Below are 16,971 nucleotides of genomic sequence, written 5' to 3'. Positions count from 1 at the left end.
GATTTCAGGATGTACTTAAACAAGCACAGGTGTAACCCCAGAGACTCAACAGGAATAGCCACATCTCTTACATTATATACACACTTGATTACCTTGCACAGAACCCCTTGATGCTTTCTTTGCTCCAGTTTGTCTGGGGTCCAGAAACAATAAAATGTACAAGCTTCCCAAGTGACCTCTTGAAGACTTCAGCTGGAAGAACTAAACTTTGAGAAATACAGCACTTTTGAAACAGCTTATGCTTACAGCAGTCAGAAAAGTCAGTTACACACTACAGGACTGTAGTTGAAAAATAGTTCAGGATTATTTTCTTCATCTAGTAAAACCATTTCAAATCAAGTTCCAATTTCATGCTATCAGAATGTATTTTACGGCTCTTTCCAGTTCTGGCCACATGCAATTCTACTTTACAGGATATTACCATCCACTAACAGAAGAGAAGGTATTAAAGCAAATAGTGCTACAATTATATCTCTACGAATAATATATTCTACTGACAGCTTATTCCAGGAGGACCCTACAGAATACACAAGACTTCTGTGTAGCTTTGGGATCGTTTCTGCCTCCTCCAAGCAGGCTAACCTACTAGTCTATTTTCAAGCATCGGTTATTGAAAAGTCACCTTACCCAATACTCTTCCTTTGTTTTAGCCAATTATCAAATTCACATCAACCCTTAGATAGGATTACAAACAGTTTATGGGTAACATATGAGTTGGGGAAAAGAGTAACATTCCTGTAATTCTTAAATTTCTCTTCATGACTCATGTTCTCTCTTTTGTGTTACTCCCAACTTTGACTTTCCTGCTCTTGAGCAGAGCTAAGAGAAGATTCAAATGAGCAAAGGTTTCCTGGGCCAGGATTCAATGGATTAGGATGAATGATTTTCAGCCTTTGCACCATGGTCATAACATAACTGCACAAGAGAACTTCCCAACACAATCTTCTGTTCACATCACTGCTAAAATACTATGCAGGGCATGCAAATTCGAAAAAAATCAACCCCTCCTGGGGGCTAGGTAATATCTAAAAAAATCACAATGCATTAGAAAGACAGTCTGCTGGTTCTCTCCTTATTTCTTCTTGCAGACTCTGCTGGACCACCATTCCATACATTTCCCAGTGTTTGATTTCCCTTTCCTTCTTTCTTTCTGACTCCACAAGTCTCAGGTTCTTCTACCTCCTTTAATTTCCATTGGATAACACATTCATTGCCAGGCAGCCAGGAATGATAAACCCAGATTTGGTGCTGAGAGCAAAAGAGAGTTTATTCAGAGAGAAAATGACACGAAGAGACTAATTGGTAGGTGCTGCCTTTTGAGTTACAAGCCTGGAATTTCCAACCAAGTTCTGTGTCCTCCTGAACTGAGCTCTATCCAGATAGTACTGAAAAGAAGGTTCCTGCTTTGAACAAGCTACAGTTTAGGACACAACAGAGTATTTCATCATGTGTTCTCCCCCTTACAGAAACCAGCAAAGATTTCCAAAGGATTCTCATTGAAATGGAGGCTGCTCTCCCCCTGGGGTATACAAGGAAAATGGGGAAGGGAGTTTTCTCTAAAATGAAAGTTTGCTGGGAACTTTGTCTAAAGCCAGGGGTTCCTTTTAGAAAAAGTGGAATAGAAAGAATCTTGATTTAACTGTGATGATAGACAGGGTTTGGTCATCCATCGTCTTTCAAAGAAAAAGAAGAAACAAATGAAAACACCTAAATTCTAGTTCTCCTCAGAAGCTAGAGTTCATCTGACCTGTCTCCACCTTTCTGGACATGAATCTGTACAGCTGTCCATCAGGCCTGCCAGACACTACACAAACCTGCCACTTCAATTCTTGACAGTTAAGTAAACAGAGACATATATTGTAATAAAAAAAGAGAAATCTGTGTCTCAGAGAAGAATAAAGAGGGTTGTTCCAGAATAAGCAAATATCTGACATTATTCTTTTCAGTATTAATCTTTTCCAAGGCTTTGAAGTTTGACAGTGCTATTTCACAAATCCCTAGGAGGCTGCTTTGCTGCTAGGCTAGCAACCTGTCTGTAGAACTGAGCAGACAAAGAAGTGAAAAATCCCCAAACAGACAAGAAATATTTCAGTCTGACTGGTGAGTATTTCTGTTTCTTGCTGCTATGAATTTTCTGTATCTTGAAAAAATTGAGGGGATACAACAATTTCCAAAACAAATGGAAACAAGTCAATTCCAAATCTCTTGTTAAATATCATCAGGTCTACTTGATTTCCCAAAAAACCTTCCATACTTTCAGTGAGTTCAATCGAAGTTTGCATAACATCTAAGCTCATTTTTCGAGCCATGATTTGCCACCTCCGTGTTTCTTAACAAATTTTCCTTTCCCTTTTCTTTTCCTTGTGGCAGTCTTCTGACTTTTTAATTATGTCTCAGCCAACCTAGCAGCACTGGCAAAAGGCAAAAGAATTCTTGTTAGATCAAGTATCCCCTCTTTCATGTGACACAGAAATGCTTACACTTCATTAACCTTTATTATAAACTAGTCAGTGGAAAAGTTACTTTGCTAGAATCCACACTATGGTTTCAGCCTACAAACCACGGAATGTCAGAATGCTAAATTACAGTAAAATACCGCTCACCTCCTTATGAACCCAAGATTAATGACACGATGCAGAAGGGAATAGCAGTGCTGCTAGGAGCGTAACAGGTCACAATCACTTCTAAAATAGCTCATGGAGAACAGGCAGCGAAACATCCCAGAAGGCTCCCAGGATTGCAGCCCCACTTCCATGCCACAACCTACCCATCACTGAGACGTCGTATTCAACCAGCAGAGTCGCCTCCTGCCCGCATTGTTTGAGAATGCTCATGGCTTCAGCATGTGTTGTTCCCAACAGTCGGATCCCATCAACACTCAGCAGCCTGTCCCCAGGTTTGATTGTGCCCTCTCTGAAGGGAGAATAAAGCAATGATCTTTGTTAGTGTCAGATATATTGATTTGGAGATAATACCATTTTTATGCAAAGCGATTCTCTTGCACCCTCCCTGACACCCATCCCTCTTGCCTTAACACTTAACATTTACTTTGACAGTGAGAATGATCAGAGGGAGCAGTGGAAAGGAAATTGCTTTAATTGGAAAGTCAGTGACTGGAAAACAGCTTACCACACAGTAAAATAATCAAGTCACGTTAAATTGCGTTAAACTGCAACTAAGTATAGCTTCTGCTCAACATATGCTTTCTTTCTGCCTTGTCCACGCAACTCTTTTTTCATACATACATAAACACATCCTCCTCCAATATTTTCTTAAAAATAAACACGAGGTGCAAACAGATGGGTGCTGAAACAGATTGCAAAATATGAATGTCCATTTATTGTTTTTCTTTTAAAATATCTTTTACTTGTATAATTCCAGTTTTCCTTTCTTCCTACCTAAAAGTAATTCAGCTCTAAATCTAAAATGCTGTCTCCTAGGTATATTTCATGTCCTATTCAGAATTATAATACAAACTGAAATACTAACACTGTCAGATTAAGAATCATAGAGAAAAACAATGTAACCAGGGATGAGGGAGAGAAAAAAGTGAGGGAACAAAAGAAATACCCTCTCGAAACATTTTCTTCTCAGTTAATGTTTCCAAGGTCAAAAATGTCAGCATAGGCTACAGATATCAATCTGCTTTAAAAAAGCTGCCCTTTGAGGTTCTTTAATAGTTTAAGGACACCAATACCATTTTTGAAAATACAGTTTGTATACAAAAATAAAGTGAATATTCTTTCTTTATATATATATATATACAAGATGGTATTATATACAAATATGGCCAAAAAATAAATCAGTACTCCGAGGTTTTCTAGGTAAAGTTTTGTGTGACCTCACATGTAGATATATACAAACATCTTAACAGAATAATACAATACTCAAACTTGTCACAGTATTATTCTGAACTGCAAGAGAAAAAGATTGTGGTGTTAGAGTACAAAAAGAATAATTAAGAGCTACATCAGTTGTCTAAAGAATGTAAAAACCTGTGCTCTGACCTATTGCAGGAATTTATTCTAATTATTTTAGGTGCAGGATTCTAAATTAAAGTTCACACACACCGTAACGCGCTGAGCCTCTGTACTCGCCGATTAGTATTGCTGCAGTGGTTTTTATTTCTATTGCAACAATTAAAGACAAACCATGAATTTCAAAGGACTGTGTTTCAATGCATCTATTTCACCCGAGATCTTAACTTCTGTCCCAAATAATTCACCTTTCTCCATTTCTGTTTCACATGAACTCCAGAGAAAGATGAATTGTACCTGTCAGCAGGCCCTCCAGGTCTGACACACGTTATTACAACAGGACGAGATTTATTTCTGTCATCATGTGCTCCACCTAGAAAGGAAAAAGTCAGAGAAAGTATACCTTCATTTTATGCTTTTTATGAAAACTCATTTCCAAAAGGCAAGCCTACATCTTGTAGCATGCACCTTCACAGATGGCCTAAAAAGACCAGAAAATGGCCAAGCCATTAATATGACCCTTCACTGAATTTTACCTAAATAAAATCAGCTTACTCTATGTATAAATGATTCTTTAAAAACTTTTTTGTGGAGGGATTCTTACTAAATGCACATTTTTTTCTTAGAACCTTTACTCTGAAAATGTGATCTCAGTGTGAACACATTGTTCTGCAATGTTTGCAGCACAGAGGAAAAAAAACCCTGTACTTTATCCATCGTCCATTTTGGTTATCCATCGTCTTTCAAAGAAAAAAGTGACCACTAAGTAATTTATGTATTAAATAAAAAAGACATTTTCCCTGAAGAAAGTAATAATTCATTACTGGGGTATATTCGTTAACAGCTGCATCTTTTCTTCTGTTCTCCAAGTCAGTGATAATATTTTAGTAGTACATTCAGACTACGAGTAGTATTAATCAGATTTAATGCCTAATACTATATGTGAATCTTTTTTAAAGAACTATGATCTTCCTGGTGATTTCAGTGGTAGCAGAATCTGGTCTTATGTGACCAGAATTTGTCATGTTTCCTTGGCATAGTTAATTACTTAAGGTTCTTCCATAAACAAAAATTAAAGCAGGTCACAAAAGCAATACATGATGGTATGAAAAGTGTAATATATCGATTTTTACAAACTGTAAGCCATAAATCTTGACATATTTCTGAATGCTTTAAAAACTTACCACCTTTTTTTTTAAACAAGAAAATACAGAGTTCAAACTCAACAATAACTCACCTCTTATTACAAATCCAAAAGTGTTCCCCTCTTTATGTAAAGTAACTTCCACAGTTCTAAAGATGAGACCTGATCCTTGTACAGCTGAAAGAAAAATAATCCAAACCTTAACGGTTATTATTTTTCTAATTATAGAAATTAGAAATTATATATTCTGTCTTTTCTGAGAGAATTTTGGGCTATATACTTTGCAGAGTGACAATGGTAAGGAAAAAGACAGATGCATATAAAAGCCGAGGAATTTGAGTCTTACTGTTCAAATTATGGCATAATTTTGCTTTTCTTACAGTTACAGAAGAGTGTTAGAAAATATGAAAATACACAGTATCTCGGTTTGAGGGGGAAGTGAATTTTTGCAGGGAGTTGTGGGCAAACCAATTAGTGGTCAGGTTTGAATGTTGGCATTTTTTAGTGGCCACTGAGGGGTTGGACACGCCTCCGAGGACACAAGGAGTTAAAAGCAAGGACTCTCAGAAGGTCTGCCTCTTTTGGGTTCCGGTTTCAGCAGTGGGAACATCTCCTCTCCCCTGCTCAGCTTTAGGCTGAGTGGGGGAGGGCAGCCACATGGCCGGGCTGAGGAGAACCACACGGCCAGGCTGAAGTAAGCTGGGCCCCGGGGGGAGAAGAGAGTGGACAGGACTGGAACTGAGCTGCCCTGTCCAGGATGGAGGGGTGGAAAACTGTGGAGGTGCCTTCTGTGTGTGCTCACCCCACCCCCCCTCTGGGAGAAGGTGCCCAGCCTAGGAGTGCCTGAGCCTGCAGCCCTGCTGAGAGCTAGAAGCTCCTAACCCCTTCTTGGCAGAAAGAAACTTTTCTTAGACATTGATTCTCATGACTGGTAGTTTCAGAAGAGAGAGAGAAACAGCTTGGGACCGAGATGATAAAGTCAGAAGATGAAAAGAATCCTGGATGGGCAAAGAATGAGAAGAGTAGCTTTGTGGGCTGGACTTTTCTCGCATAATGTCAGCCATAGACTGAACTCGAGACTCTTTTGAACATAAACTGCATTTTGGGGTGGATGTAGCCAGCTCGACTTGCTGCAGTGGAGCGAACAGAGAAGAGAGGAAGAGAGTGTAGTGGTGCCCTCTGCCCTCAGAGAAGAAACCCTTGGCCCCAGGGGAAAAATGGGGAGAGCCTGGCATGCAAGCATCCTTAGAAAGAGCCCTGTATGCAGCTTTGGCCCATGGACAGTGGTGAGAGCGCTGGACATGGAGAAGAGAGTGTCACCATGGTAGCCAAGTGGTGGCCACGAGTGACACAAACACACATAAAGGGTAGACCTGTGTTTTTCTGAGGAGCAGTCTGTAGTGTGAGAAAGACTCCTCTCTCCCTTGCTGAATTGAAGATTAGGTTTTTTTGAGTGGTGATTGTTTGATTTAAAACCCAAGGTTTTTTCGTCTATGGAGGGTAATGTGTAGGGGGTAGAAATTGGGAGAAGAAATGTTCTGGAAAGGTTTCATTTCTGTTTTGTGTGTGTGTGTTTAGAGTTTTCCTTTCTATTTCTGTTCCTATGTAATGTAATAAAGTTTTTGTCTTCTGTTTTCAACTTGTGAGCCTGCTCTGCTCTGTTCCTCATCACATCCCACAGTAGTTGCTAAGAAAAACATACTCATGGGTGCATTAACATCTAGCCAGTCCAAACCCATGACACACAGTGAGATGAAAATGACACAAAATTCTTAAGAGTAACCATTGAGCTTGCTGTTTAGCTATGAAAACATTTATTTTTGCTGCTTAGAGAGAAGACAAGATTTTTGGGGTGTTTCTTTGATCTCAGGTTACTAGATTATGATGCATAATGCATTTCATTGTCATAGGGATTTTTTATTCTTTTTCAAAATGCAGCATGCTCCCTCATAATTGGTGAGTTAGTAAAGAAGTTCTTTGGCTTCTAGTTGAGTCAGTATTTTCTCTGGAAGTACTGAAGAATTGGGTGTACAGCTGGAGTAGGAGGTGAGAAACCTAGTGTACAAACGAATGCATTTGGGTGTGATAATCCACTTTACAGAATTTGAAACCACTGCTGTTAAGAGACCAGAAGACAGTTTGCTATTAGATTTTACAGGAAAAACTTTGGCAGGGTCTAACAACTCTCTTTTCCAATGGGAAAAGGACTCTGTGCAAAATCACATGCACTCAGGCTTCTCACCTTCCAGTCAAATACTGCAAACAGCACAAACACACATAAAATTAAAATAAAATCAAGCCCAAACCAACCTAGCTCTGTAAAATACATGCTCCGTGAGCAGCAGAACTAATGAAAACTTGTGTCATTTAATGTTTCTGCCTGCAATAGCCAGAGTTTCCCTGTCAGGGTACCCTGAGGGGGCAATGGATGCCACAGGCTACCCTGTGCATGCTGCCAATCATGGAAGGCACCAGAAAAGCAGAGAGCCCTCAGCGCTCTCTGCCCCTTCCCCTCTCTCTCTGAGAACTCCCCTGCTCACAATTCACTCAAGTGTTTATTTCCAGATGTACTCTATGTAATAATGTACTTTTTTCGGAGTTTTTCAGTCCCTATAAAAAAGTTACTGCAGGGAACCAGGAGAACCACCCAGTGAAATGACATAAACCTCATTTCCTTAGGAAAACAGTGAAAGATGGCCCTCCAGAGCACTGCTCTGTGCTGTAGGAACACCTGCTACAGCTTGGAGACCACGACTGTGTTACTGAGGCCATGTGGTTGTTTTCAGTCAGAAACATTTCACTGGCTAAAATGAATTATGAGAGAAGACAACTGTTGCCTTCATTCCTATTGGCAGAAAGTGGCCTCGCGTGTAGCTCATGATGAATCCACACTTCCCCACTTGTTTGGTGTGGCCTGTAACTTCTCCACTGGGGAGAGGTGAAACCCGCAGCTCGGCAGTGAGGAATGGCTGTTCCCACTTGGGAACAGCCACGCAGGTGCACCTCAGCCTGCTGTGGGAAATAAACCCTTAACCCTTGCCAAGAGCAAAAGGCAGACGTGAGGCAAGCACTGCTCACCTTCCAGCTTTAAACACTGAGGTGGCTCGTGCTGAAAACAGCAGCTGGATGCTCCTGCTGGGAACATTTCAGAAATGGAAGGAAGCACTAGGGAGCGGGATTACTAGTGCTCAGCCAAATTTAATCCATCATTATTAAGTGATTGACATTTCCTGGCTCTGAAACTATGACAGTCCTCTCTCTGAGGGAGCAAGCATAGAAACAACAGTAGAATTTCATTATGTATAGGAGGGAAGTGCCAGAACTTCTCCGCATGACTTACTGGAAAACTTACATGTTTAACAAAAACAGTTTGCTCACTAGTAGTTCATGGAAACAACTAGACTGCTAATTATGTCCAACTTTATTATCTATGCTTGTATGAAGAGGCTGGAAATTCCAAGGACTTAAAGAAAAAGTTACAAATGCTCCTGTAATTCAGTGTGGCAAAATCCAGTCTCAGTGAACTAGAATGGCACAAATGCTAAAAGAGGATGAAAAGCAAAGGAAGCCCAGTTGAATAAATGCAAAACAAATAATGCTGATACAACTACATCTGCAGCAAAGTAACTCTGAACTCAGCTGATTAATTCAGATACTGTGCTTCAGATCGTGAAGTTCCCTCACCACAAGCAAACACTAATCAACAGAGGACATTCAAAATTTTTTTAATGTGCTTATCAGAAGGTTGTAAAAAAACCCCAAATGCATGACTTGACTAACCCTCCAGCTGCTAGAAAACTGTGGGGAAGTTCATCAGCTTCTGAGCACAAAAAACAGCGATGGATTTTTTTTTAAATTCTTTTGCAAGCAAACTCTTTATTTAAGAAGACAAGAGCTTCCCAGTTGGCACCTGAGATTCTTCTGGCCAGACACCAGGAAACCACATTTTCTGCCCTCCACTGAGCAGAATGAATGAGCACAAAGTCTTTCAAGGGTGTGCCTGGTGCAGCCCCTTGCTGACAGTCAGCCACCTGACACTCCTTCATTTTAGGACCCAGGTGTTCAACTCACTGTTTCTCTGTCTTTCACTTCATACCTGACAGACTCGATTCACACTGCCTTTGTCCTACAGACACATCGTTACAGACACAAGCACATGAAGACAGAGCAGAGGAGAGGCAAGGAAAACATTCATTAGCAATCTGTAACTTTGGTGTGAGCATAAACTTGTATTTTGAAGAAAATCCTGCTCAGTGAAAGACCTTGTTTCAGTCACACATTTCTTGCAAGTTCGTGTATCCTTATGGCCTATCCCACTGTGTCTTCTGCTCTAGAAATGAAATTTTGCCTAAATGTGGTGTCAGAAAAGACTAGAAAAGTCCCAAAGGATGTTGATTACTTAGGAGAGAGGGATGGTGGTGCAAGCAGAGAGAAGAAAGGAAAAGGCAGAAGCAGAACTAGCAAATATACTCACTGGTCTCATCTCAGAGGACCTTACTGGAAAAAGAAGGATTTGCTTGCCCTACTTAATCTAATTTCCACTGGAATCTACTTAATCTAATTTCCACCAGAATAACTACCAGTATTCGAAACTGCAAAGCAGCAAACAAAAATCCCAAACAAAATCCAACCAAACATCCAAAACCAACGAACCAAAAACTAATTCTCACCCACAGAAAACCACAAACCAACAAAAAGCAGAGACTGATAACTCTGCCCTGTTGTTGTTGGGATTTCTGCTTCTAAAACATCTGACAGCATCCCTCTGTACTGCCAGTTCTTTTGTACTGCTTCAACACTCTGTGACAAGGTGCAGAAAAAACAAAATTAGGAATAGAAAATTAAAAAAGAACCAATACTAAAATGACTATTACCAATCATGCCCATCTCACTGTCGACTACATCCCCTATTCTGCTTAGGTTTTCAGTTTGCTCTGCAAATACTTACAGACTGGAGGCAGCTCATACTCCACTTCTAACACAACCCTTTCACCAACATTCTTGAGCAGGCTGATGATCTCATCGTGGCGAAATTTGGTCAGGTTGATTCCATTCACAGATTTGATGTAGTCCCCGACATCCAGCTGGTCACTCCTAGGGAAAAGTACATATTCCTTTTGTGAAAGACAGATCTGATAAACCAAACTAAATCCTTTACATTACTGTCTAGTGATTGTAAGATTTTGTTTCATGAATCTAGATTAAAACTAGCTGATTTTTCTAACAGAAAGTGGCATGTTAACATCTTAATCTACTCTAGCTTGTTAAATATTAAAATAAGGACATTGTTGCATTATTCATTCCTGAGGTACAAAATCAGCTGTACAATAAGGGAGTTGGATGGTCTGAACAAGGGATCTGGGAAGTCATCTTCTTCATGTCCTCATCCTTGTCTCTCTCTTTGGGAAATGTTCAAAAAAATTTTTCTTTGGACATTGGTTGCCTTCACAGCTGACATCACATCATCAGGAGATGGGCCAAGGCCAAAAACATATGTTCTACTCAGTTACTTGGGATGATTTAGCTCAACCCTTATCTTTTGAATTGTCTCACTCATGAGTAATAGTTTTTTTTCTTTCCACTGTAGCAACAAGCAAGGACTTATGACTTTAATCTCAAAGCTATCTAATGAAGAGTTAAAAAGGAATTAAATTATGGTAGTACTATAATTCTTTTTTCCATTTTGGTTTTTTTTTGCCTCAGTATGTTATGCTACTTCTCTCAAGTTTTTGTTAAAAGACAAAAAATAGAGAAATAAAACATATATAATTTAGAAGAAATATCATGAGTCTTACGACAACTTTCAAAGATCTCATTGATATTTCTGGTTTTTATCAAAGTAGCCTTGAGCAACAAGACGAACCAGCTGTTGCCATTTCCCTCTGAGGTTCTCCAGTGTGATGGGCTGCCATTACAGATGCATCAGTCACATATTTTTAGGTGACCTTTCTGATGCAGTGCATATTTCTGAAGCAATCACATCTTATAATGCATTTTGTAGCCTGAGATGCGGTTACCTAGCAGCGATTCCTCCTTGACGAAGGTTAGATACTCTTGGTTTCCCATCCTTGTCGATACCACCCGATACTGTGAGCCCTAGGGTGGTGCCTTCTTTTTTCATTAATTCAACTATTGTTGAGCCCTTGAATTCCTCTGTTGAAAGAAAATTATTCACATTATTAAAATTTAAGTAGTAACACAGATGTTGCCTTTCTAATATGTCACCTTCTTCCCAAGAAAATCATTCTGTGTTAGTAAGAAATACCATGTACATCTGGAGATTTTTTATGTTATAATTCACAAGTTCTGTCCACAAGGCTCTGCATATAGATAAATCTTGAGCCATATGTTCTGTAAAAGGTTATAAAAATTACACCAGTGTGCTAGTATACTGTACAGAGCCCACAAATATGAAGACTGGGAACACTTAAAACTAAAGATACTTGTTTCACATATTAAAAAAGCTATCTTTTCTCATTTTCTGCTCTCTATCTCTGACCTCTATGTTTTATACTGCACTTGAACTGATTAAATAGAAGGGTAAACCACACAATGATATAATAGAACTATAATTTTAGGTTCAGACTCACTTTGAGGCCTCTAGCAGATGTCAGTGTTAATAGGAACAACTGAATATAGACAAGAATCCAGACCGAGATACATCAGATCTTAACAGTTTTATTCCCTATTTTTACATAAATACAGCTCCACTGTTACTCTCTGCAATCTCTGCAGAACAGGTATAAAGTAAATGAAGGGCTTTCATAATGATTAAGTGTATATAAAATTTCCTTCACGTGCTAAAACACTCTCTTCTGCAGTTTCTCCATTATTGGAAAATGGTAAGTTAGTTTCACAGACAACAAAGGCAGGTCACGTGCAACAAAAAGCCTCAAACTTTCAAAAAGAGAGGTCCTTATTGCACATGGATGGACAAGGTAACCTACATATGCAGTTTCAGCAGGACTGCAACTCTTTGGAAAGCCACCGCTTCCAGTCGGGGAAGACCTAGTAAAACCACCAGCTGCCTAGGTATTCTGGAAAAATACATGAAATCCTAAAGATCCACTAAAATCCTGGAAGGATCATTCATCTCAGGATCATCCTTTTCAGTACTAATAAGCAGCTCTTACGTGAATTTATCAGATACAAACGTCACATATTCACTGTAAAGAAACACTATATCTGCACTGCACTAGCAAGTTTGCTGTGGCAGCATGAGACTTAAAGATGAAAAGCCATCAAAAAAACCAAACAAGGTCCTTGTATATGTTCAAATGTTCACCAGTAAGCGTAGAAGTATCACTATACAAATAGCAACAAGGCTCTATCAAGATCATTCCACATGACTGATGAGATGACATAACACATTTTCACCTTACGATGAAGAACTGCTGCCCTGAGCAAGAATTGCCAAACCACCACCATCATCTCTGTATTTGAGGAAATTGTGGCAGATAGAGGAAATCATTCAGAACAGACTTCAGTCCTGGTGCATAGGCTGGTAGTCCTTGGTAGTATTTCTAATAGGATTAGCTGCTGAATCTTTTTCTGATGTGGCATCCTCCTGTGCTCCTGCCCATTCCTAGGTGGCTGACAGGCTTTTCTATCTATTCCAGCTGATGATGACCGCACTTCAGTTATTCACATTTCTACCATTATAAAGCATGAATTACATGCTTGGACAAGACTTCCTCTATGCTTATCAAGCTTCTACTACAAAAAAATTCTGCAATGCATTCAGCAACACAGGTTGTCAGATGCAGATAGTAGCATAGCTAACCAGTACATTCTCCAACTTGGCTGACACCAAACCACCATTTGGTACCATCTGGAAGCTGAGGAGCTTCCATAATGTTTGCTCACATCTGGCCTCTTTGACAGTTCAGAAACAACAGATGTGATTACCTGCTTCTGAACATGTAGACACGTAGATACAGGTGTAGAGATGCTATGGACCAAAATGCTACTTTGAGTTTTATGAAAACCTGTAAGTATTCATAATGAATACAAGAGTTAGTCATGGTACTTACTGCAACCAAAGATACTGTACACTGGCACCCACGATGCAAACTCAGGTGCTCTGCCAGTATGTGACACGTTTACTGAGGATATACTCAACCACATGATCTGGAGTCAAAAAATGATTCCCTTCTCTTCCTACCTCCCAAACCGAATCTTTCATTTGTAATTCTCAGTAGTACAATCCAGCTTTTAGTAACCATCTAAATTTTTTTTAACAAATACTTTGCCACAATGCATATACAGGACACAAACAATGCACTGCACTGCATTGCAATGTCTAATCTTTTGCCATAACATAATATTGTCGTGTGTTTTGATCTTTTACATAGGTTCTGAGTTTGCAATCCAGTGCTGGGCAATATTCCACTACCCAAAGTACACGTAGAACAGATGATCCAAGCAGTGTTTCAAGCAGGCTAACAATTATACAATTCTTTTCAACTACTGGCATGGAAAGTGATGACCAAGCTCATTCTTCTCACCATTCATTAGGACAAATTTCTGTTTACCTCTGTCAACAGAACAATGGCTTCTAGGCACTCTTCCTTGGTAGGCAGGAGAGAAAGACGCACCAGCACTGCAAGGGAGGAGCAGTTTGAAGTGCTCATTGCACGCTGACAAATAAGGTCATCTAGGCATGCACAGTAGTTTCATTAGGTTTGCTGCTCTGAAGGATTTTGTAGCTTTCGTTGGACATAATCATATCAGGAAGAAATTAAAATACCTAAGCTGGTTTTGCTCATAAGCGACTGTTATCCCTGCAAGTGCTCTGAACCAGGCCCATTTGATACCCTCATCATTCTGTTTTTCATTGTCGCTTTCTTAAACTGCACATGATTACTGTTCTTATAATGCTATATATGACATGCTTACTCATCTGCATTGCTTTGGCATTATTATTACAGACTAATCCCACTGGAGTATTACTGAAATGCTCAATATCAGAACAACTCTGGGACTTCATTTCCAATACAACACGCAACCCCATCTGTACGTGCATTCCCCAACTAATGCAACGTCAGTCTCTATTTCCTAGTAAAGACAATGCTACATTGCAATTTGAGGGTAAAAAAATCAAACTACTGCATGTATCACCTCACTCATAATTCATTACTTATGCCAACCAGCAAAATCCTCATTAGTTAGAAGTCTCTGGAGTTTGCTCTTTCCTACATGTACTCTCACACAGGTAATAATATTAGCATAGTCAGCATCAGAAGGGAAAGCACAGAAGTTATCTCCAGACTTTTTATGAATTCACACTGGGACTTGCCTTGCCTACAGAGGGTCTTGGGACTGCCTCAGGACTTCCACAGCTTCCTGCTGTTGCAGGGACCATCCCAGGTCCATGCCTGTCCATGCTGCAGCAGCCACCCTACAGCTTTCTTGGCATCCACCTACTTCTGGTAGGGCATTCAGGAATCCTGCTGAATCCTGGAGATGGCTCGGCAAGGGGAGCACAAATATGCACACTTTTACACACAGGCAGACATAAGGTGAAAAAGAAAGGTTTCTGCTCCAAAGAGCTTCCCTTAGATCTCCAGTTCTGTAAGCAGAAGCATACCCAGCAGCTGAATTCTAAAAAAATCATTACACTGCTGCTGTTTTCTAAATTGCTGGTCTGGGTGCTTTTCTCAGGCTTGCTGTTGCAGTATCATGACCGTGTGTGCCTGACTTGCAGCCAGGTCAGCTGGTGCATTAACACTGTGACCTGCCCTGCAGCCTGGAGGACTACTGGGATACTCAACGTAGCACAAGAAAGCTTCAAAGACAAGCAGATGCTCAAATTCAAGACTGGGTAAATCTTACTGTGAGTGGATGAATACATACAACAACTTGCAGGTAGGTAAAATTGAAGAAATACCACGACTAGTTTTTCTTCAACAATAATAGCAACATAGTCAAGCTTCTAGTATTTTTTACATGAGCAGACTTCTTGTCATTTTCTACTTTTTGGTGTGTGTAAATAATATCTTTCAATTAATAAACAGCACAGAAAATAAATTCTCACGAGACTTACGAACCTGGCATATGTTCACTTTTTCAAAAAGAAAACAATACTAGATGACAGAAGAGATTTTTTCACAGAAAAAATATTTGAAAGCTGAGAGAACTCTTAGTCAAAAGTTTTATAATTTATTTTCTAAATTACTACCATTCTATATCTTAATGTACATATTAAAGTAAAACTCAAAAATATTTGTCTCCATTTCAGCTATTGAGTCCCTTCTATGAAAATTTCATTTAACCCCCCCCCCCCAAAATGTCTAAAATCTACACAAACAGGTCAAGTGCTTGCTTCTATTCTCTACCCAGTGAATGAATTTAAGTGCAGCAGGAACAGGGCAAAAATGGAACCGAAAATAAAAGTAAAAAAAAAAACCCCAAACTTGCTGTTATTGACATTTTCCTACCAAAACTATATATAATTAATAAGTAAGTAATTGGTAAATTTGCTGAAAATACAGTGAATGCTGTCCTTGACTGGATTTTCCCTTGTATATCAGCAGAAATTTTGCAGAGAAAACATTTTGCTTTACATCCCAGTAGGCATCTCATGGCTTAATAAGAAATCACATAAAGATAAAGTCAATTCTTGGGAACAGATAGCAGTTTGTTATAGTGGAGACATCATGTTTACTCAGTGTTTCAAGTCCTGTGGGTATGTGTATTTCTCTTAGTGTGACAAGAGGGATGTCAAGAGATGATGAACAGCCCATTCCTTGTTGCCCTTTTTATGACTGGCTGTCACTAACTTCTAAAACACTCACATTTCTATCAAAAACAAACAAAACCACATCAGCGAGGACAGTCTGAAGACATGAAGTTGGTCACAACCTGCCCTGTGGCCTCCCCTCCAGCATGTGGAGGGACAATCCCCACACCAGTCCTAGTTCAGAAAGCAGCGACCCACAGTGAAGACAAACTGGTGCGAGGGGTAGCAGAGCACATCTGCAAGGCACAACACACAGCAGCTCCCAACAAGACTGTAAATTTGGAACACTGCCAACGCAGGCTGCCTTGGGTCAGCAGCCAGGCTAATCTGTATAGATGTACAGGTGAAATGGTGCACCATTTTCAGGGAAAGCAAAGAAGATAAGTAAGGCTAAGACACCTGCAAAAAACTGTCTCAAACAGATCCATTTTATACTGACAGCTGTTCTGGTTGTGTACAGGGCATTAGATGATTTCGTTTTTATCTTTTTTTTTTTTTCATCTATAAGAGCATCCACAAGATAACTTTGCCATTGCAAAAATATTACCTAAAATCCAAGTACCTTCCACCAGTGCTTATAGACTAGAAAAAGTCTGCCTAGCCTAGGCATGACACAGAAAAGGAAATAAGGGTATTCTATGATCCATCACAAGCAGTGATACAAGACATGATCACATAATTCATTGAAAACACCAGGCCTGTAGGACACAGCAGCACAGTTCACACCTGGGTTCACTGGTTGCTTGTCTAAAACAAGCTTAGCTCTTGTGCTGTTTGGTTTTGGGTACATTTTTCATATTCACAGAATCTTTGGCAGCCAACAGTCTCTAAATCCCAAGTGAGGCATTCAACAAAGATGGTCTTCAATTTAACCACAAATGTAAGCATTGTATTTGAAATTCTGTTTCTAACTAAAATGTTAGAATTTCATACAAATATCTGAAGCCTGAAAATCAAATAACCATCAAAAAGACAGCTGCAAGAACAAAAACCCCAGCTCTTAATGAAAAAACCTCACCAATTTCTTAACAGGAGAGTATTGAAAGAAACATATATGACACAGTTACCACAGTTATACTGTAGTGTATGCACACTACAGTAACTTCAGT

The 16,971-nt window shown here is 39.6% G+C and overlaps 1 protein-coding gene across 6 annotated transcripts in view; it reads right to left on the bottom strand.

Annotated features, from left to right (window-relative positions):
* GRIP1 (glutamate receptor interacting protein 1) overlaps nucleotides 1–16,971 on the bottom strand; it is a 317,097-nt gene that overhangs the window by 71,153 nt on the left and 228,973 nt on the right. For all 6 annotated transcript variants that reach the window (XM_063396516.1, XM_063396518.1, XM_063396520.1 and 3 more), the window contains 5 exons: nucleotides 11,139–11,274; nucleotides 10,070–10,215; nucleotides 5,215–5,298; nucleotides 4,275–4,350; nucleotides 2,768–2,913 (listed from right to left, as the gene is read on the bottom strand). In XM_063396516.1, the coding sequence (XP_063252586.1) occupies nucleotides 2,768–2,913; nucleotides 4,275–4,350; nucleotides 5,215–5,298; nucleotides 10,070–10,215; nucleotides 11,139–11,274 (588 nt within the window). The remainder of the gene's footprint in view (nucleotides 1–2,767; nucleotides 2,914–4,274; nucleotides 4,351–5,214; nucleotides 5,299–10,069; nucleotides 10,216–11,138; nucleotides 11,275–16,971) is intronic.

Source organism: Prinia subflava, chromosome 4 (genome assembly GCF_021018805.1).
Source record: "Prinia subflava isolate CZ2003 ecotype Zambia chromosome 4, Cam_Psub_1.2, whole genome shotgun sequence".
In the NCBI taxonomy this organism is placed as follows: domain Eukaryota; kingdom Metazoa; phylum Chordata; class Aves; order Passeriformes; family Cisticolidae; genus Prinia; species Prinia subflava.
Note: the sequence above shows the minus strand (reverse complement) of the source record. Positions and strands in the feature narration are given on the sequence as shown.